This window comes from Amphiura filiformis, chromosome 2 (assembly GCF_039555335.1).
Source record: "Amphiura filiformis chromosome 2, Afil_fr2py, whole genome shotgun sequence".
NCBI lineage: Eukaryota > Metazoa > Echinodermata > Ophiuroidea > Amphilepidida > Amphiuridae > Amphiura > Amphiura filiformis.
In genome coordinates, this window is record NC_092629.1 from 12,630,188 (window position 1) to 12,651,520 (window position 21,333).

General features: G+C 36.3%; 3 protein-coding genes across 3 annotated transcripts; all 3 read right to left on the minus strand.

Moving 5' to 3' along the window:
* Positions 1-1,458: 1,458 nt before the first annotated feature.
* LOC140145896 (receptor-type tyrosine-protein phosphatase T-like) lies at positions 1,459-6,917 on the minus strand. The gene is made up of 5 exons (XM_072167613.1): positions 6,413-6,917; positions 5,626-5,754; positions 4,248-4,399; positions 3,925-4,060; positions 1,459-2,549 (listed from the first exon to the last, which is right to left on the minus strand). The coding sequence occupies exons 1-5, from the start codon at positions 6,527-6,529 to the stop codon at positions 2,475-2,477; spliced, it is 609 nt and encodes a 202-aa protein (XP_072023714.1). The 5' UTR covers positions 6,530-6,917; the 3' UTR covers positions 1,459-2,474.
* Positions 6,918-6,932: 15 nt separating this feature from the next.
* LOC140145897 (receptor-type tyrosine-protein phosphatase epsilon-like) lies at positions 6,933-10,259 on the minus strand. The gene is made up of 5 exons (XM_072167614.1): positions 10,107-10,259; positions 9,063-9,198; positions 8,479-8,610; positions 7,959-8,058; positions 6,933-7,156 (listed from the first exon to the last, which is right to left on the minus strand). Exons 1-5 carry the CDS (start codon positions 10,202-10,204, stop codon positions 7,056-7,058), a joined length of 567 nt encoding a protein of 188 aa, XP_072023715.1. The 5' UTR covers positions 10,205-10,259; the 3' UTR covers positions 6,933-7,055.
* A 794-nt stretch (positions 10,260-11,053) lies between these two features.
* Positions 11,054-19,845, minus strand: LOC140138271 (uncharacterized). Its single transcript, XM_072160186.1, has 10 exons — positions 19,734-19,845; positions 19,193-19,492; positions 18,510-18,585; positions 17,628-17,713; positions 16,731-17,095; positions 15,691-15,781; positions 15,229-15,305; positions 12,253-12,289; positions 11,793-11,890; positions 11,054-11,206 (listed from the first exon to the last, which is right to left on the minus strand). The coding sequence occupies exons 1-10, from the start codon at positions 19,843-19,845 to the stop codon at positions 11,054-11,056; spliced, it is 1,395 nt and encodes a 464-aa protein (XP_072016287.1).
* Between the last annotated feature and the right edge of the window lie 1,488 nt (positions 19,846-21,333).

A 21,333-nucleotide genomic window follows, 5' to 3' on the forward strand; every position in this document is an offset into this window, starting at 1 on the left:
GTGTTATGATCATGATTGTACACACTATGCAGTGACGGTAAAATACGTATGGCATGAAATAACAAAAAGTATATGATTTTCATTCTGAATAATATATTCAACTACATTCTATACTTATTACTAGCTTAGTAATTGAATACATGGATTCAAAACCCATCCAAGTCCATGGGAAGTGATTTTGAGAAAAACCTGTGTATCATTTTAATTCCTTCAGTTAGATTTACCTGGTCAATATGGTAAGTTTTATACAAAGACAACAATGTTGGAATGAGATTATCACTAGTAAGATAATACAAAATAAAGCACACATGTATGTATAATGTTGATAAACATACTGCCATGTAATATAAACCACGCACTTTCCTTGATTAATCCCTTTTTTTTTTTTTTTTACTCTCCAGCAATGTATGTTTTACAATTGGACTTTTATACATACTGGATTTCAATCAATGTGTTACAAGACTCAAATCCTGGACTTGGGTGGTTCTTTCATACATGCTATTTTTGCACATGCTCAATAGACACAGAGGATGAATTTGAGTTGTTCTTTCATACATATAACAGGCCTACGTATAGCAACAATTTCCCATGCTGAACTCAATTTGGCCAAAGTATGGACTTGGGTGGGTTTTGTATTCATATATTCAATAATTGTTTACTTATTACAAGCTTAGATTATCCATCTCATTACAAATATGAGAATGTGTTTCCCATAATATCCTTACATTATAGAATGCATGCAATAACTCTGTTAACATTATTTAATGACCCAAACTACAATCTTGGAAATAAGTCTTGGAACGCTTGCGTGTAAATAACAGAAAACTGTCACCGCCTTTCCCCCATGCAATGTTGAGAAATGCCAATGTTTTCAGCGGTTTCCCAATGTGTCCAACATTGATTGATGGGGAGTGGGAAGGGTAAATCATTGTTGTAGATGTCATGTTTGTTCCCAAGCACAATATACGTCATTTCCATGATTATTAGAAATTCTGCACGGAATTTACGGCAGAGTGTGCCAAGTGTTCCAAGTATTATTTCCAAGATTGTAGGCTCTTTAGCTCAAAGTTACAAACGCTATGTATAGGCTAATTATTATATTCTTCTCCTTATGATTATGCAAGGCGAGCCCTATGAATAAGAAATTGTTTGTAAGAAATGTAAAATGCGCTTCATCAATTTGATTGTAATAGTAATAATATTTGGTATACTGTACTCCTGGAAATTATCTCGAAGGAATCGATTGGTTCCACTGTTGGCGCTCGAAGTATTATAATCATGATTATACGCACTATGCAGTGACAGTAAAATTAATATGGCATTATAAAACAAAACAAAATGCATGATTTTCATTTTGAATATAATATTTTTAAATATACAATTAAGTATAAAATTAAGCAAGTGTGAATAGTTAAAACTATTCACACTTGCTTAATTGTATACTTATTATTACCTTAGATGTATATCTATCTCATTATAAATATGAGAATGTGTTTACCCTGCTATCCTTACATTATACAGTGCATGCAATATGACTCTGTTAACATTATTTAAAGACTCAAAATAGTCACTTTAGTTCAAAATTACAACAGCTTTGTATAATTATTATATTTCTTCTCCTTATGATTATCTGAAGGTTACATTTTTTCTGTTGGTAGTTTTATATAGATGAATTTGATTTTCCCTAACATATTGAAAAAATACAAGTAGGATCATACAAATGTGAAACTGTTTTGATAAAGTTGTAGAATTGTGACTCCCATATCCATTTGAAATTAAACCAGAAAGTTAGCTCCCACAGTAAAGGATAGGGCACAAACATTGTGTAGATCTTGGCTAGGATATCATGTTCTGACCACATGGGATATAATGAGATTAAATTTAACCCAGTGTAGCCAATGTCGTAGGAGGGTATTTTTCTGAAATACTCATGTTTCGTATTTGGCACTCTTCTAGAGTGTGAATTATCAACTACGTCCTAATTGTATCCAACATTAATGCTAAATGTCACATAACGTCTTTATATTGAACTGGCTTCACATCTGGCATTTGTACTCTTTCAGTATATGGTGCATTCACGATGTCCTCATCAGGTCTCCTACTGGAATTTCCTGCAAGAATGCTGGAGTACAATACATTCCCCTGCTATACCTAGACATGATGTAGCATTTATAGGTGATTGTTTTGATCTCCATGCTCTCCTGAAGGCAGGTAACCTAATAATCTCTCATGTAAGCGCCCTATACACGTTATGCCACAACATGCCAAGATGTGTTTTTTTGTATGAACAAGCAGTTTGCTGCTTGAGTATTACAGTGGACGTCAACCTGTCGACTAAATCAAGACATTTGCATTTCCCTTTGTTGTAATCTGTGCAATATTCTTCAAGATATCACGTGATTTTCTTCTATACTTGAAGTGCCCATTTTGCGAATCATATCATAGAAATTTTCTCGATACCCCATGTATCACTCCTACATTAAGTTTGCGTATGTGGCATAGGACTCCAAATACACACGTGCTGTCTGGTAGCAGAACCTGTATTGATCCTGCAGTAGAAGAAAGAAACGCAAAAGTGATACTCGTTACTTGTTATAATCACAGTATCTCGTATCATGGGCGTCAAAAACATTTGGGTTTAACATTTGTAACACCTAATACAGCTAAAGCACACCATCTTTTTTGGTCCTATAGTGCTATCGGTGCTCGAAGAGGTACCGATGACACTATTTGGCACTACATTTGTTAAGTGCATTCGTTATTTTATTTAAATGAAAAACAGTAACACTATGCAACGGTTTAATAGTTATTTTGCTTGATACAATCTCCAGGGAGTGATGTTAAGAGTCATCGGTACCGGGACCGGGCACCGATAGTTCTGTAGGACCAAATTAGATGTGGCGCCTAAAGTTGCAAGCCACAATAAAGATGTCAGACAGTTAAAACAGGTGTTGGGTCATTGAATGATCACTAAGATCTCTAACATGGGCATTATGTCATGACACGGGTCTTAACATCAATATGTTTCGATATTCACAATGACTTTCGAATGTATTGGAGACAGGGCCACACTCCATGACTTGTGGTCAACTTTTGAGCCACGATAGTTAAAGCCATATTATAATATTTGTTGTGGAGAACGCCCTCAATATATTTCAAAATTCTGATTAATAGTAAACTAACATACCCTGCAAAAATCAAGACTTGAGGTGCTGTGGTTTTGTCAAAATCCGAGATTTTGAATAAAGTAAGACGGTTTATTTTATTACGATGGAAATACGGTTTATTTTATTACGATGGAAATACTAGTCGAACGCGTACGTGATGTGCATAACACAGTATGTACATGGCGTGCGGGCAGTCGTGACATACCAAAAGAACCGACACGACTCACGTTCGAACGAATGGCTCGCATTGGCGACCCGGGGGGGGGGGTACTCAAGTTTGGTTTTGGTAGGGACGTGCCGCTGAGATTTTGGAAGTAGACCCATAAATATACCAATTTTTCAAGAAATTTGGACCCATTGATATACCAAAAGTCAAAATTTTCGGCCGAATTTACCCAAAATTATCTTAGTTTTTACACATTTTCTGGTATTAAATAGCGAGTGTCTTTGTATTGCCTCGTCTGTTTGGGCCCAAATTAAAAGAGGTCATATCTGACAGTTAAAATCAACATTTAACACCAAACAATACAAATCTATTTCTTATGGAAATGTTTTAATATGAATAATCAACATTTGCCTTATAGAAAAGATACGCCCAAGGCATAAAAATAGATACATATGGGTCACATTAATGTCACACACATGTATCACATAATACATCCACAGAGCCAATGCATGGTTCTTACAGCTAAAATATCCTACGATGTTGTTAGTGTAGGTGCTGAACATGAACATTATTTTGTAATCATCGACTTACTATTGAATTGACCATATTGTGTCGGGTTTTCTTAAGTCGTTTGACAGCACGGAAGACATCGACTCGTTGTGTTTCATTGATTTGATTCGTTATAGAGATCAAAGCAGAGAAAAGGCCACATCGGTCTACTCCATTCCTGTAGAAAAGAAACATCATTTATCACATCTGTTAATTTCTCTTTTACAAGAATGTTACATGTAATTTGTGTTTACAAAAGTTTAGAAAATTTTATCAAATGTAAGGTCCTTCTATTTGCAGCGGTTTTTATGATCTTCATAACTTCGTATATTCATTACACATTTTAATTTGATAATAAATCTTACATGCACATTACAGCCATTCTTTCGTCCTTCTTGTTTTGGTGGCTCCATTCAGCACGATTCATTAGCGTCACAAATGAAGCTGGAGAGTCAGGCAAATCGGAATCAGCGTGCCAGTCGGTGTATTGGATGATGGTGACATCAAAGACATCGGTCTTCAAGAAATATTAAAAAACAAAAGTTATGTACGATCCAAATTATTATTTTTAATTTTAAGTATAAATATTTTTCTATTAAATCATCATGGTCTCTCGTTATCGTAACGCTTACGTCCAGATGAAAGTTGGATGAGAAGTATAACTTATGATTAACATTCATATAAGGTAAAAGTCCGCACAATTAAAGATTAAAACAACGTTTTCAAGGACAATGAGTGTTTAGAGATTTGAATGGAAGTTGCGACCATTCAGGATGGGTTTAGTCCTTCAAGATGTACGGCAGCGCCCCAACAGTGCACCTCGTATTATGTATTATGCCTTGGGTGCTCGGTTGGTCGGGGACCTCTTGACGGACTAGTTGTGTTGAAAGTATATTTATTACGGACATGGATATACAATCATTTTGACCGCAAAATATATTTAAATTTTGACATCCTTGCATTAAAGTAAATCACAGTTCGAGGACACCACTCGACATAAGCAAGTAAGACAATGTCCAAGAAGAAAAAATTGAAGAATAAAACAGTTTCGAGTCTAATTCAGTTTCAGGTGCTTTGTAATTTCAACTTACAATATTCTATCAAAATATTGAGTTGGTCTTCCGGGTATAGAAATTAATTTGATATATCCCTTTTATCTACAAGTTTATTTAACTATCAAAATAAATGTTTATCCCAGCCTATTCGCTGGTCTTTTAATATATTTAAACAAAATTGTATTTTTATATATTTCAATATTTTGCCGTGCAATACTTCTACATATACACCGTAAAAACTCGATAGTTAGCATATGTGCTTACTATCAAGCGCTTTTGAAAACGTGAAATTGTACCATAGTCCGGCGCTTTAACAACTGAGCTAATGGAGTTGAGACCACAGAATTAAAACCAGAGAATCAGGACTCGACCGCCATCTTGATACAGGCATGGAGCAAAAATTGGGGGTATTCGGTTTCCCTCGGAATGCGCTCGAGGCAAGCGCGACGTGGTTGATGGGCGAATTTGAGAGACGCACTTGATGCGACCAGCACGCGAGTACGAAAACGCATTAGATGAGACGCAGAATTGTTTTCGTTCATCTCCGCGCACTGTCGGCAAGGACCCGAATACCCCCAATTTTCTCCCCATAACTGACGGCGCGATTATACGTGGCGGTATAGGGAGTCCCGGTTCTCCTTCTCTAATTCTGTGGTTGAGACACACATTAATTAACTAATCTTGTTACCTTGCTGTATGTTTTTGTTAGTCGAACTTTCCTTTCAGTTGTGTTGTCAGACGTATCAGTATTCAACAACTCGATAGTAAACAGGCCACATGTGATGATACCCTTATTCGGCAAATATTGACCACACGTCTAAAAAATAAAATGCAACAACGTTTTCTATATCAGTTTAAACGGAATTGTTCAATAATATTTAGTTTACCTATTTTTTGTTATTATAACATAAATTTTCATTTTCATACATATTATATTATGTTGTTTTTTTGTGAGTGAAACCCTCTAGATTTTTCTTTATGTCTTTAATTTGTATGAACTTCAAAATCGCTGTTCAAAAATAGGTTCTCGTTGTTGCCACACAGAAACAAACATCCTCGTACCTTTAAGGTTCCTAACTATACTATGTATACTGCTTCAAAAAGATTTCTGAATTCACCAGGATAAGGGGTGTATAAGTTGAGTGGGAAATGAGTTATATGTGTTATTGGTCAATCCATAGCCGTCGTACGGTACATAATTTTCCTACTTTCATTACGATCGAACATTTTACACCAACTTATTATCTTTTGTACCCTGGCATTAGATACATGTAATTACTTTATCTAAAAAGACCCTATCGAATCGTTATACCGTTCCGGTTGGTTTATTTGATAAGGTCTATAACAATTTAAACTCCAGTATTTCATGATATTATGTTTGTATGATTTGTAAAATTCTAATGTTTTCGATGTGTTTTAATTGATCAGAAGACGCCATCTTGTTTTATTTACCTAAATTACTCATTTTAATTTACCTTGTCTGTTTTCAAGGGATCATTGAGTGCAACAACGGTATTGCACTTGTAGTCAAACACCATGGCCCAGAAATCACCGACTGTATTTGGCAACGGGACTTGAGTTGCCACGAACATCGCTTTCTTCTTGTGACCCTTTATGATGAAATAACAAATGTGTATACAAATGTAGATTTAGTTGACGTATTCAAAATTAATGTTTAACCACCCACAAGCCATAACCCCATCTCAAATAAACGAGTTCGTAAATATTAAAATCATAAATTGTAAATTTGATCCCAAAATTATCAAATGGCCAATTATGTTCAAGGATAAAGGTCAAGTTATAAAAAACTGACAGGTAATGTTAGATATTTAAGTTTATATTTTTGAAGATATTTTACATCCAGACTAGTTGAAATGGTCCATGGGCAAATTGTGAAACACAGCAACATGTAACAAGGGGCAACGGCAAATTGTGCAAGGTGACTTACAGGGGTGGGACAAAAATTATCGAAAAAACAACAAACACAGTGTCAGTGTCTTAGAGGGTATTACACCGGAGTGGAGCAGCCCCTACACCGGGTCCCTACACCACTGAACATGTACAAACTGGGCCAACGCACAAGTTTTTAAATAGTGGAATAGTATAGACTTATTCAGATTATTTGAAACAAATAAAATTGTATACGTCACAAAACGTAGCGTTGATGTATCCCGCCGTATGGTCATCAGTTGTCATCAAATATGGCCGAGATGAGTCAGCTGAAATATAAAATATGAAATATGAAATATAAAATATACTCTAAGTGAACGAGGACACCGCAATATGTGTGCGCAATAGCCAGTGTGTCATAACACTGTTGTCATTAGATGTCACGTCACCCATACGGTGGGTATCGATTACGTGATCGCTGCGACTGTTGCACCTGGACAACATTACTTGCATTCCGTTTTATATAAATATATATGTGATGGTATTGTGCTTGATTTGTTACAACATATTTATTGCCAGGATAGCGATAGGCTTCTTCTTCTTCTTTTTTTCGTGTAAGGTACATCAGGTACAACGTATTTAGATGAACCTTACAAGCAAGAAGAAAATGAAGCCTTCAATAATCTTGGCAATAAGTCTGTTGTAACAGTTCTAGGATTCTTGAATGCAAGGAATATTGTCGGGTGCAATAAGTGCAGAAAGCAAGCACATTAATTGCCATTTCTGGTAAAATACCGAAAACTATTATTGGATCCCAGATAACGTATAATCTATCGCACATCCTCATTGCATAATTCATCGTGATACAAACATTTTCATTGCGCACGTTGAATATTGAGGAATTGCACAGTAAATATATTCGCATTGATGATACGTCATCAGTGACAAATCAGTGGAAGGAGCTTTCGGGATTCATGAGGCGAATTCACCATATATGTAAGCCTTTGCGACCGAAATGGTCTATTAAACGGATAGTATAGATATTAAAGGTTGTAGTCAGTATTCTGGTCTACACTAAAATGTTGTGTAGTCCATATTCCATATAATGATTGTACATTGTCACACACTTACTCGGAATATAATCTTGAAATCGATTCTTCGGAACATTTTCAGGTTGATTCCCTCCATTGCATCGGTCACGTGATACCTCGGGAAACATTGCCTGTAAAGACTGAAAACATGTAATAAATTTTCCTATTAAAATATAATCTTCATCAGATATATTCATATCAATCGGATTTTTTCCTTTTAGGTTTAGCTGGTGAGTGTTAAAATGTAAGTTTTGACATGAGAACCTAAATGTAGATTGGGTTTTTGTGTGTTTTAGAGTTAAGATTTATGGTAAAATATTTCTTATATTTATTATCAAATCAGTGCAGAGTAGGTTTGATGTGAAAATGTAGGAAAACTATAGATTGATATTTAGTGAATCAATATTGTTTGTAAACAAAATGCATGAGTATGTATCAATCTTTTGCTTGAAAGTTAATTTTTTTCTTGATTGCCAAAAAAACTACGAAATGCGACCTACAGGAAACAAACTATTTTAGCTTTAACGTATTAGGACAAAATGTTATAAACTGAATCAAACCTGTAACTGTCCTTTGAGTGATTCTTCGTTCACAAGATCGTTCCACCGGTAGTCGACATCTTCAACACTTAATTGCGTTGTGCCACAGAAGAAAGCTTCTAATAATGTTTCGTAGACAAACACATATTGGTGCTATACAAATAAATAGAGACAATAGTTACGATGCTAATTAATTCTAAACTGATGATGCCGGCTGAATAAATGCAATAATGTAGAGTATTACAGATACCTACTTCAAACAGCATCATGAAGTCCAAAAAGAGACCATTCTTTTTCAATAAACACAGTGGTATGCGAAAGCAATATCAATTCAAGTGTTTAGTGTTTGGGATTATCCTACTGTTATTTAGGCAATCTGCACCATTTTCCAAAACTTTTATTGTATTAACCACAATCAACACGATAGTTCAGTTTTAGATGTTGGAAGAAACTGAGTACCTGGAGAAACCGGCAAGAGCGAGTATGGACCGGAAATGCACTTAAAGTCGCCTGGGAAGAGCGCGGGGAAGGTCCGAAAGCAAAATCCAGGACTTCGCTGGTACAGGGCAGCTAGGGACAGTTGAGTTTAGCTCATATCATTTTACCTCCGTTTGGATCATATTGGGTCGTCTCGTCCTCATATACGTAGCATATCCAAGCACGTCTACTTTGTTTTCAGCCTCAGCCATTTTACGCATGGCATCAATGGCAAGGAATGTACCAGTACGTCCAACCCCAGCACTGGAAGATAAAAATTGGGCACGATGAGTAGAACAATACAGATGTTTTGAAACACTTTTGCTTTCCAAAGAAAACAATAAGCTTAACGTTTCAGACCATTATAGGTTACTTTATTCTAAATCTTATTATACATAATTCATCCAGTTGGTAAAACAAAAGTACATAATTAAATCAAATGCTGGAAACAAACATTTCGTTGACTCGACTAATCATGTCGATTGCTCATATGAGAGACGGCGTACAATTCCTTTCAGTGACTGGTCCCATGTAGCTGAGATTCTGAGCCTTAATATTATTCCTCAATATGTCATGTTAAAAACAAAATGTGAAAATCATGATCTGCCCTCTCTGAGCTGTTCTAGATGTGCCTTTGCCTCGGCTGGTCACTCAGTCACTAGATATTTCGCGATCAGAGGAGAGGGGGCAGTCTTGTGGTGATCAGAGGGTTTGTATGTGGCTTTTACCGTAGTCACTAGACTGGACTTACGCAATATCATGAGGGCTCTGATTAAGAGCTAGTCCCATGAGCAACACTCTTGACAAGGAAGACCGCTGATTTGAAAGAGGTGTACGTGAAGCCGTCTGTGAGAGAGCCTAAATCCCATAGTTGACTAGGAGAGGAGTGTTACGCTTTCAACTCTCCAGGCACTGAAAGGAATTTATTGACCTGATTCAATCACCCGACGATATCCGATGGTATCGGACGACGCGTCGTGTTAACGAAATGTAAGGTCCAGTATTAGATTTAATTCTCTACTTTTTCTTCATAAACATTATGATCACGTGGGAGCTTCGCGAATTGATTCAATCAGAAGCCTGATACATACCTGACAATAAACAACAGTAAATGAAATGTTTTATTCACTAAATACACATATGAGTGAATGACTAACGAAATAGGAAATTACCTGCAATGAATAACAATAGGTCCAGCATCATCAGGGTTGTGTGTGTTGACTTCGTCCAAGAATCGAAGCACGGGTGCAGCGAAATCTGGCACATCCATGTCGGGCCAACCAGTGTAATGGAAGTGCTTGACTTCACGAAACTCATCATCAGCATCAGTTTTCTATATAAACAAAAAAACAATAAAACAATCGCTCGGTTCATATCTTTCATAATTACATAACATATTCTCTATTGCACCAAATTTTTGCGCTGAAATAGAGGGCAATAACTCATTCAATCATACTATTGCTAAAATTGTTTCAAGCATAACAAACCAAACTGTCAACGTTTGACAATCAATTGTCTCTTCACTGAAAAGGTCATATAAATGTAATTCACTCCCCAATTGATCATCTGGATCATATTGTCATTGGCTGTATGACAACCTGGCAAGCTGTTCATTTCAGGGGACAGGAAAAGAATTCCTTTGACAAAGGGGACATGTAGGCTAATGCTGATTACATTAAACCTAGGCACAATACATTCTGATCGACAGCTAGCTCTCTATGTGGACTAGGATTTACTTGCTTGATAATCCTGTTGTTGAAAAAGAAATAAATTGTGAGAAGCTTTGTTACTTAATGAGTAAAACTACCAAAATTTCGAACCAAACAAGTGAGTTTATTCGCATGTTAATCAAAGTGTCAAATCTTTTAATCGATTTCCTTTCCAACTGGAAGAGGGCTGTGGTCAAACCTCTGCTGAACTCAAAAAAAAAAAAAAGCTTTCAACAGGTTCGACTCCACACTAGTCAAGTGGGCGCTACTGCGATATTCCTTCTGAGCCGATTAACTCAGAAATGAGTTTTAAATGCTTATTAAATATTACTGGGGAGGAGGGGGGGGGGGGGCAACAAAATTATAATCATGCAAAAGCAGTTTGCTTGACATACCATAATCCAAATGACTTATATAGTTGAAAGATCATTTAAACTTGCCTTTTCCAATAGAAAAGTTCGCACAGTGAAGTGTTTAGTTTTCTCCTCATCTTTGTTTGCTACGGAAATATCTCCATACTGGATTATTTTCCCTCTCTGTGGCCAATACTGTTGACATTTACGCTGAAACGTATTAAAGTGAGTGAGTATTTATTGGCATTGTCGACAGTATACTTGTCGCGGAAAAAACAGTTTTGGTGTCCACAAAACAATCTTTATCAGTCCTGAACTACGGGAGTACATTTCATTATACCTGAACTACATGTAGGAAGAACATTGATTAGCCTACAGTTTGCCGCAACTCAACTTCCTAAAATATATATAACTTTATTGGGATACCGCAATGCAGTATATTGCAGTTGAAGGCGCAGCAAGGCAATAAATGAAATTGCTGATAAATCATTTTTGGAGAAATTCACGTTGAGCCATTCAGAAAGGATATAGTAATTGCTTACTATTTCGAAACTAATGTTTCTGCTTGTGCTTACACTTCTTTTCACCTCAATTTTTGGTAGCGATGCCAATAATTTTACGCGTGTGCGCCGCAACCGTGCCGACAAACCGCTCTGTACACGCTCTGCGATGATAAGCCTAACGCGCGATTCGATACTGCGACCCGTGAAATACGCAGCTCACTACCACACTCGAAACAAGGAATAGTATCTAAGCATACATGGCTACTCTTATATGGGCCTTTTTTAAATCATACCTTGACTCCTTCTTTCAGGTTTGTTGCCATGACGATGGTTCTTGAGTTTTCTTGCCATACCATTCTCCACATATCAACCAGGGTCTCTTTATTTGGGCCTAGCAAAGAATACGTAGTTTTTAAATATGTTGTATTTAAAATGTTTATAAACTTTGCTGATTTGAAATAAAATTATCTTGAAAGTGAATAATGCGTAAAAATTGAATTTAAACTGTGAGGCATTTCCTTTATCCTTTTACATAATCAGCTTCTAAGCCGTTACCAATTCACACCTGGGCGAAGTAAAGCGATTGGAATTTTAGTGCCTTACCCGTGGACTCAACAAATTGACCGAGAGGTGTCTCAAATACACAACCATGCGTCTGATCACTTAACTGCTATGCCATCGTGCTCCCGTGAGGCAATGGATAATGCCCATATTACAGTAAAAAATTAATTACATTGTCATAATTATGTTTACCTTGTGTTGCTATGAATGCATTCGGTTGTCGGTATCCCTAGAGAAAAATAGAAGTGACATTCAACTTATTTTGAAACTAACATGAAACATGCCAGTATCTTATTTCAAAGCAGACAGTTTACTTTCATTTACTACGAAGCATCTGTTAGTATTTGTGTATGATTGGAAAGAAAACAGTAAATAGATGCATTTGTATTGTAGATAAATAAATTCAAACATTTTTGCTTTAAAAGTCCATTAAATGGGTACTCACGACTTTAACTTTCGCCATCGGGACTGATGGCTTGATCATAAGTGACTTGGTCCACTGCTTTTCCCGCGAAACGGCTTGTTGACATATTCCCGGAAGTGATGTTTTTGTTTTGAACAGTGAATCGTATACGTAATCGAGAGAATCGAAACCTTTGTCACGGTTGATTGCTTTGGCCCCCTTCCTACGATTTTTTCTGCTGATTGCATTTGAGTCCTTAGGCCAAGAAAGTCTTTGTTTGCCCAGACATGGGGTAGATAGGAGTAGGTTGATTGTTTCTTAGATCTGTACACGTGTTGCATCAAGTGGGGCACAGTGTCGACACCCTATATTATAAATATAAACTTAATACTCCGTTGGTGAGCGACGGGCGATTGGTATTTCACCGAACGCAAGAAAAGGGGTCCCATCTGATTGGCTAGAAATCGTTCGCTAGATCGCTCAGTGGTGGAGTACAAACTCAAAATGGAGAGATGTATTCAATTCGATTGAAATCAATATTCTATTATTGACGCAGATAAAGAAAGTGGTATAATGTGTTGATATGTACATTGTATAGACTTGTCCTTTAGTATTCTGCACACGTGTTCCTTTATATAATTGTAATTCTCAAACAGTTTAATATATCACCATTTTGATGAACGATTTCAAAATCGTTACGGATAAAATGCAGTAAAATATATCCACAGCAAACAGCAATCCCCGATAATTAGTGTATTGCATTTCCAGTTAGTGTATTGGAAACAAAACCTGGGTTTTACCTGACAAAAATCGAATTTTCTTGTAATGGCAATATCATATGGGGTAGTTGATCATGCGCAAATCGTAAAAACATATAATAGAAACTCTGTTGAAGGCTATGTGGTATCTCATATCGTGTGCATATGGTATGCTTAGCCTGAGTCGCTCGGCCTATCTCGAACAAAATCGCCATGCGTAGCTTTTGAAAAACGAGAGGATTCGTCGTACTATCACGGCAATTTTTGACACGAAGATAATACGGATGATGACGCTGTGTGGGGTAAGAGAAATTATACGACATTCAGCCTTACATTTTGTACTTGTGTCAAACTTTTATGTATTTCAATCTTACCATATAAAGTTTAATCTTATTGGCAACAAAATCTTGATAAAGATTCAATATAAAATTTAGTATAAATGCATGCTTGTTGCAAGGGTGATGGGCTGGAAGCCTGTAGTACAAAATCCCAGACCATACTTGTCATGCTTTCTTTTCTATATTGATGTTGATTGATGGCAAAATATTGTTGGGGAGGGGAAATAAAAAAATAAAAAAAAAGCTGTGATTGACAGGAATATTAACTTTCAAGTGTCATTAGACATGTTTATAGGAAAAACATAATTTTCTTTATTTCTATATCATTGTTAAAAAAAGTGTTTGATGTTTTTTGATTAACTGGGTCGGTCGGTCGGCCAAAAAAATCTGTGTTTGCCCAGATTTGTTTTTGGCCTTATCGAGGATTGTTCCACCTTCTCATTCTGTGATATGATTTTCTTGAGCTATGTGGTCTTTAATGACTTATTTGTGCGTGCTGTTCTGAGGTTGATTCTGTTCTGTTTGCTCTCGTGAACTTTCTTTCTGCGATTGATTCAGATACCTCTTTCTGTTCTTTTAGTCATGTACCGAACTGACGTCCAGTCTCCCTTTACACCTACATAAGACTTGTCACAACCTTTACAAGGAATATTGTACATAACGTCACTAGTCTGCGCAATGTTTCTCTTGTCCTTAGAGTGGACCAGCAGACTTTTAAACATGTTGGTGAGCCTCATGGCTGTAGAGATGTTATGTTTCCTGAAGATTCTTTGACGTTTCTCCGACAACCCTTTAACATATGGTAGAACTACCGTACCGGATGGTGTGGCTTCCCCGGGGGAGACACTCCCTGTCTGAAATGGCAGGGATGTGCCTCGGCCATGTTAAAAGTAGGGGGCATTCAGGTCAAATGTACAATTACAAAAATGGGGTCATTCAGTACACAACCTGAAAAAATGGGGTCATTCGGTATGAAACTTTGAAAAAAGGATGGTCATTGGGGTAACAAAAAGTAAAATGGGAGTCATTGGGTACAGGATTGCCAAAAGAGTATCATTAAGTACACATAAATAAGTGCCAAACTGCGAAAAAACAACTTGGCCACCTTGGAAATTTGAGAAATCTCATTATTTCTGAAGGAGAACACAAATACCACCTAAATTTGGGAATTAAAAAGGGGGGTCATTGGGTAGCAAGAAATAGAAAAAAGGGGGTCATTGAGTACATGAATTTTTTTTAAAGGGGGTCATTGGGTAATAGGTAGGACCATAACACAAAAAGGGGGTCATTGGGTACAAGCCGGTTTGAAAAAGGGGTCTATCCTGAGGCACATGATGCATATCTGTTATGGAAGTGCCCCCCCCCTGGGGTGGCTTCTTTCTCTTTCTGTCTCGCTTTCGGTTACATCCGTAAGAAGGGGCCAAAGCAATCAACAGCGACGAATGTCTCGTTTCTCTCGATCACGTATACGACGATCCACTGCTCAAAACAAAAACATCTTCACTTCCGGGAAAAGCTGTTTCGCAGGAAAGGCAGTGGACCAAGTCACTTGTGATCAAGCCATCAGCTCCGATGGCGAAAGATAAAGTCGTGAATACTCATTTAATGGATTTGAGAAGCTAAAATATTTGAATTATTGGAATGGAAAATTTACCATTGTTAAACTTACATCTATGTAAGAAGCGTTGATGTAATCTGTATCAGGGTCATCGTTCACAGGGAGAAGGATTACTCGCGAATGATCGTCTGTAAAAGTCACACAAATAATACACAAGTGTTTGAGATACTACTCACGCATAATATCTTCAAATAAGCCAAAATTTATCAGATCAGTCCTTTTTTGCAACGTTTTAGCTGAAAAAGGGGTAAGAACTCAGGCAACAATATTATGGCTAAAATACTGTTACCATTTGACATCAAATTGCCTCAGGTGAATGTCAGTTTCTGGAAAGCTGGTTTGAATTAAACATGCTCATTTAATTAAACTGCCTCGCCATTTAGGTCATTGCCATTTGCTCTGACACGAATTGTCCAACTCGGCAAAGAGAAATAACTTTTGAGAGGGCTTATGATTTAAATTGTAATTTCTTTTTAACTCATTAATTATCTTTAAACATTGTTAGAAACTTACAGGTGACAATATTTTTGTATCTGTTCTTTTCTTCATTGATCTCTTTAGCTGCTACTTCAGCTGGAAGTTCGGTTCCTACATCAGATATAGTCTGTAATTAGAAACGAAAAAACAACCTTGAATATGAACAACAAGAGACATATCAAATTACTTGTCTGATCACAATGATAAAAACAGTGTATATAGTTTGTGCTATCTACGACCATTTGACGACCTATCGTTATGGAGTTATCGTACAAAAACACACTTTTAGGTAAAAGCTCACTTTTTTGGTTGTACAGGGGTGAAAATATTTCAACTTGCTCCAAATTTGAAAAAAAAAACGGTGGCAAATTGGTCGTGTAGCTGAAACGAATCAGAAAAAGAATTGTTTTGCCTATGTACTGTGTTTACCTACTGAGATAGAGGGCAAATAAGGTCATAGGCCATTGGATGGACATAGGCCACTGTTGATCTTTGACTTCCATTGTACATAACAAGTAAAGTAAACAGTTTAAAAGGCAAGTTCTATACCATTTCTTGATTCTTATGTCAAGGCGAACAATGTTACACTATTCTTGCTCAAAATCGGAGATTGAGTTGAAATTTTTACCCCTGTACAACAACAAATGTGATATTTTAGCTAAACATGAGGTTTTTGTGGAATAACTCCGTAACGATATATCGTAGATAGCACAAACTATACATTGTTTTAATCCTTGTGATCAGACGAGTAATTTGGTCTCTCAACAAGATCGGAGCATTTTCAATATTTTACCCTTGTATGACCTTTCGTGACTTCTAGCGGTCACCAGGGGTCAAATTCAAAATGGCTCTACATCTTAAAATCAACATTGGCCCTTGCACTTTGGAAATTCTCATGCTTCTATTAAAAAGTGCACAATGCTTCAGCTTAGCAGCGGTACTAAACCAAAGTTATGGTAAATGTTTAGTTTTGGTAAAGCCTAATGGTAGCATTAGGGTTAGAATTTTTTTTAAAGTCGCATTCTTAAAGGAGGCTTAAGTTATATATAGTTAAGATTTTGATTACGATTACAAACCTCGTGTTCCATATTTAGCTCATGTTCAGGTCCATTTCTCTTCTTCTGTTTTACGTACTCCAGTAGCTTCTTCACATATATTGAACTTTTTGGGTTAGGCCTGTAACACTCTGTGGAGCTTTTGGCGTTAGACCTGTAGTATTCTGTATTCTTTGCTATATTGAAATCATTAACAGTGTCATCTACCACTTGGCTATTTGATGGTTTTCTAATATGTGCGTAGGTTGGATCTACTCGTTCTTGAGGCTTGGGTTCTCCCTCAGACATGTCAGATGATGGTTCGGGTAACACTAACTCTATCGTTGGCCTCACGAATACTTCCGGTACACGATTTGCAGGATTTTGCGATGAAGAACCAGACATTTCTGAGATATAAAGTTCCACACAATTTAAAACATAGCTGCGATTATAACTTTTATTTTGACAAATTAGTACTAAAATTATGACTAACAATAATGAAAACAGAACGATAATTTAAACAGTACACTCTAGCTAGTTGCGACCTGTAAACTCGGTTCTAGTCCCATTATGGGTGGAACCCTTTTTCACTGTGGTTTTGTTTTAAAAACTTGAAAGAGATAATACCAACAGAAAGCAATAAATAATGGATTTAAAAATAATGCAAATATCGTTGTCTTTGTGGGAATGTATCACTTGGTTCTCATGTTCGTGATATGCAAAAATAAATATTGCTATAATCATGTTTACATGTCAACATTTGGTTGACATGTAAACATTTGGTGTGGATACAACAATGTGTATTTAGAAACAGACACGGACATATTCACATAAAAGATGTTTGACTCCATACTGTCTTTAAATGGTGTAAGCAAACATGGCTGCTATTTTGCTTCCAAAAGATGGTAATGGCAAAATATTAGTTATTTGAACACGTACCTGTATTGGTACCGATATTTGTCACGTTTTGAGACGTTGTAGGTCTGGTGCTACTTGTACGTTTCTCACGGCGCTTTCTTCGTATGCTTGTAATAATAATTAAAAAAGCAAGTAGATAATAAGGAGCGGAATGCAGTTTGAAGGAGGATGTTCCAAAGTCAAGCCAACACAAAATGTTTTTGTAACATTTGTAAATGGCCGCACAAAAAGGTTGCCAGTGAACGTATAATGTTGGGTTATATAGAGGTTTAAATTAAATGTTTCAAAACATTTACAAATGCTGTCATAGGCCTATATCGTGCGTTTGCTACTAACATTTGCTACTAATTGTCATTAGACCGTTGTCACAAAATGGTTAAGATAAAATGTTTTAAAAACAATTTTGTGTTTGCTGAGTTATCTGCACCTGCATACATTTTGGTAATATATATAGGAACATCACATTTTTGTTTAATATCAATGTAGTGACGATTTTTTTCCAATGAGTTAGCTAAAATGTAACCTGGCACTGATATTCGGTATGAATATCCACAATAATTTTACGTTTTTAAAATACTTAAATCTTAATGCATAATGATGTATATTCATACGTAGCGGTAAACGTAAATAGAAACCCTGAACCAAGGGGGCGCCATAACATCTCCTTGTTTGACGTCATTTACATTAGTGATGTCATTGGAGGTGGCTCGAACAACGTTACTAGCAACAACAAATCTTCAGAGCCGCTGAAGACGCCGGTTGACCCGGTGAAAACACTCCGGTGAGTACACCATATTTGAGTAGCGTAGAAATATAAATTTGCTTTCTACTTTTTTATCTGTTTAATATAATTATTAATATAATAAGAGGGCAGGAATGGAGCTGAGGAAGTAAGTTACTTACATGACAAAAAACAAAAGAGCCAATGTAACGAGAAGTAATAACGGCAGGAGAACACCAACTACGATATGAGCAGATGCTGAAAATAAAATAAATAGCCTGGAATATTGTCTATCAATATGCATAACTAAACAACGTGACAATATAATTATGAACACTCCACTTTTCAACAGCCTTGTCATGTATCTGTTTTGGCGCAAGTTTTTAAAACTCGTATCGTCAGTTTCAGTCTCAACAGACTGCTTTTATTCGTCACCAATCAAACAGTGTGGCAAAACGCAGGCCAGACCAATATCGGTCAATTTTAGCACCGATTTTACCGTGAATTTATTCCATGCGTACTGAAATTAGGTAGGCCTATGTATTAAATTGTTTTTGTACAAACAGTGGATTTGTTCAGGTTTTTTTTGTCTCAAAAATGATTTTGACAAATATTGTTCTGAATGTGCTGACAATACGTCAATCTAATGGAGTTTGTCGAATCACTTGTATTTGGGCATGACAAATATTAACACCTTATGAAAGTAGTAACACAAACACCACTAAATATGAGAATATCTGAACAAAAGTTACCGATAAACTCGAATAGTGTCTCTATTCTCCACGGGTTAATCTCACTAGCATTTTTTCACTATTCACATCAATTTGAAACTTCAACATAAATACAAAGATAACATAACTTTTACCTGAGTTTGCATTAGTTGTTGGTATGAACTCGTCACTGTATGGTCCAAAACCTTTTGAAGTGTTTGCAGCTACACGGAACTTGAAGTTGGTAGTATAATTCATCGCGTCAAGATTAACAGATGTCATGGAGGTGAATTTCGTCAATGCATCCGTATATTCGATTGCTTTTCCAACAAATTGATATTTATATCCAATGATTGGACCGTTGCGGTAGCCACATAGCGGTGGTTTCCAAGTAAATATGATCTGACCCTTAGTGGACATGTCAACTTGAATGTCAGTTGGTGGACCTGATGGGGCTAATATGTGACAAGAGAAAGACATGGTTATGGTTAAAATGTTTCTCGTATATATTCATTTTACTCGTCTATTTGGTTCACCAATTCCTTGCACAAAGTCAAGTAATGTTAACGTAATCAGTTTGATGGAGCGGAAGTTCCGCTTTTGCAAAGGGATCTCTGTTATCATTAGGTGAGCCATTTTATACAAAAAATGATTGTATATAGAATATAAATATGATTTAGTTCTTTATATTCTTACCATCAACTCCAGAAACTATGGTTATACTTGCTGGATCACTAATAAGTTTCCCGTTTGCTGCAGCCACTGATAAAACATAGGTAGAGTGTGGTTTTAAATGTGTAAGATGCATGCTTGTTGTTACACTTTCTTTTTTCATGCGTTGATATGCAATATCCACGTTACATTGATTCAAATCAGTAAGTACGTAAGAAACAATGTAATGGGTAATACTGCAAGTGTGTTCAGATTCATGCCACGAAGTCTCCATAGACGTTGACGATGTTTTTGTAATATTTAGCCACGTTGGTTTCTCTGGTGCTACGAATTGAAATAAATGGATATGAATACAACTGTTAAATAAAATAACTGCCAACTTTTGCAGAGGTTTTGATTTAAAAACATATACATAGACATATAATAACACAAAACAATAATGAATTAACTAAAATAATTAAAAAATCATCACCTTTTTAGGTATGTTAGTTTTTGGTTCTCACCTCCATGATATGTAAAATTGAAAATGGGGGGATATCATTTAAGATTGCTTTTGCAATATTTACATGCCAACATGTTGTTGCAGTAATGTGTTGTCAAATATCCCAGGAGCAGTCACGGAAATGCTCATAAATATGTTTGAATCAAAGTTACAATAGTTTCAAAGTCTTATGAATTATTCACCCAAATGAAGCTCTAATATGAGAGATGCAATATATCTAAAAATACGGTATTACAATGAGACAGTTGTTTAAGGGATGAAATAATGTGCTTTGTTTGCGTTTTTTAAAGATTGCATAATAAGTAGCTATCTTTAGAGTCAAAGAAGAGAATACATTCTTCATGTTTGAAGAAAATATGTGAAAACAAGGAAGACAACATGGCCGGAAATATCTTTGAGCAAATAAACTACAGCACACAATCTTGATAATAATTTTTATTGCCAAAAACATCATGTTTTTCTTGTTTCATATAGTATTCATGTTTTGCATTAATATTTTCGTTGCGTGGGCCATTTTCATGGCGGAAATGTGCTGCAACGAGAAGGTTCTCTTTACTGACGTTATATTATGTAATATAATGCTTCTGATCATTCTCTGCGATTCTAGTACCCTGTGACAGTCTAGTTAAGTTAATTGAGCTTCACATAAAAGAAATAAAATGGTAACAAAAGGCCCAGTCAACATTAAAAAAAAAACGCGTTTTGCCTTTGGTCAAAACGTTTTAAATGTCGGTTTCTACAAAGGTCATAAAATCATTTTAAAAAGTGTTTTATATAGCTTCTTATACCCTTTATATAGCCCGACACTTAAACATTTTATGTAAAAAGGTTTGTGCTTGCTGGGGGTAGGGCTGCGTTTATTCATGTTTTCAAATTCATATTCTTACGGATCTCACCTGTGGTTGCTGCAATTTGCTCACTTATTCCAGTTGAATATTTATTTTTTGCACTGATGTTAAACACATATGTTGTGCACGGGCTCAGATTGGTAATGTTGTACTTCGTTGTTCCAGGATCCGTAACCTCTTGCTTCGTTAAATTCTGGGAATTAGCAAAACCGTAATGCAAAGTAAAGCCACTGAGTCTTCCTGAACATTCGATCCAAGTTTCGAGGCTACCTGA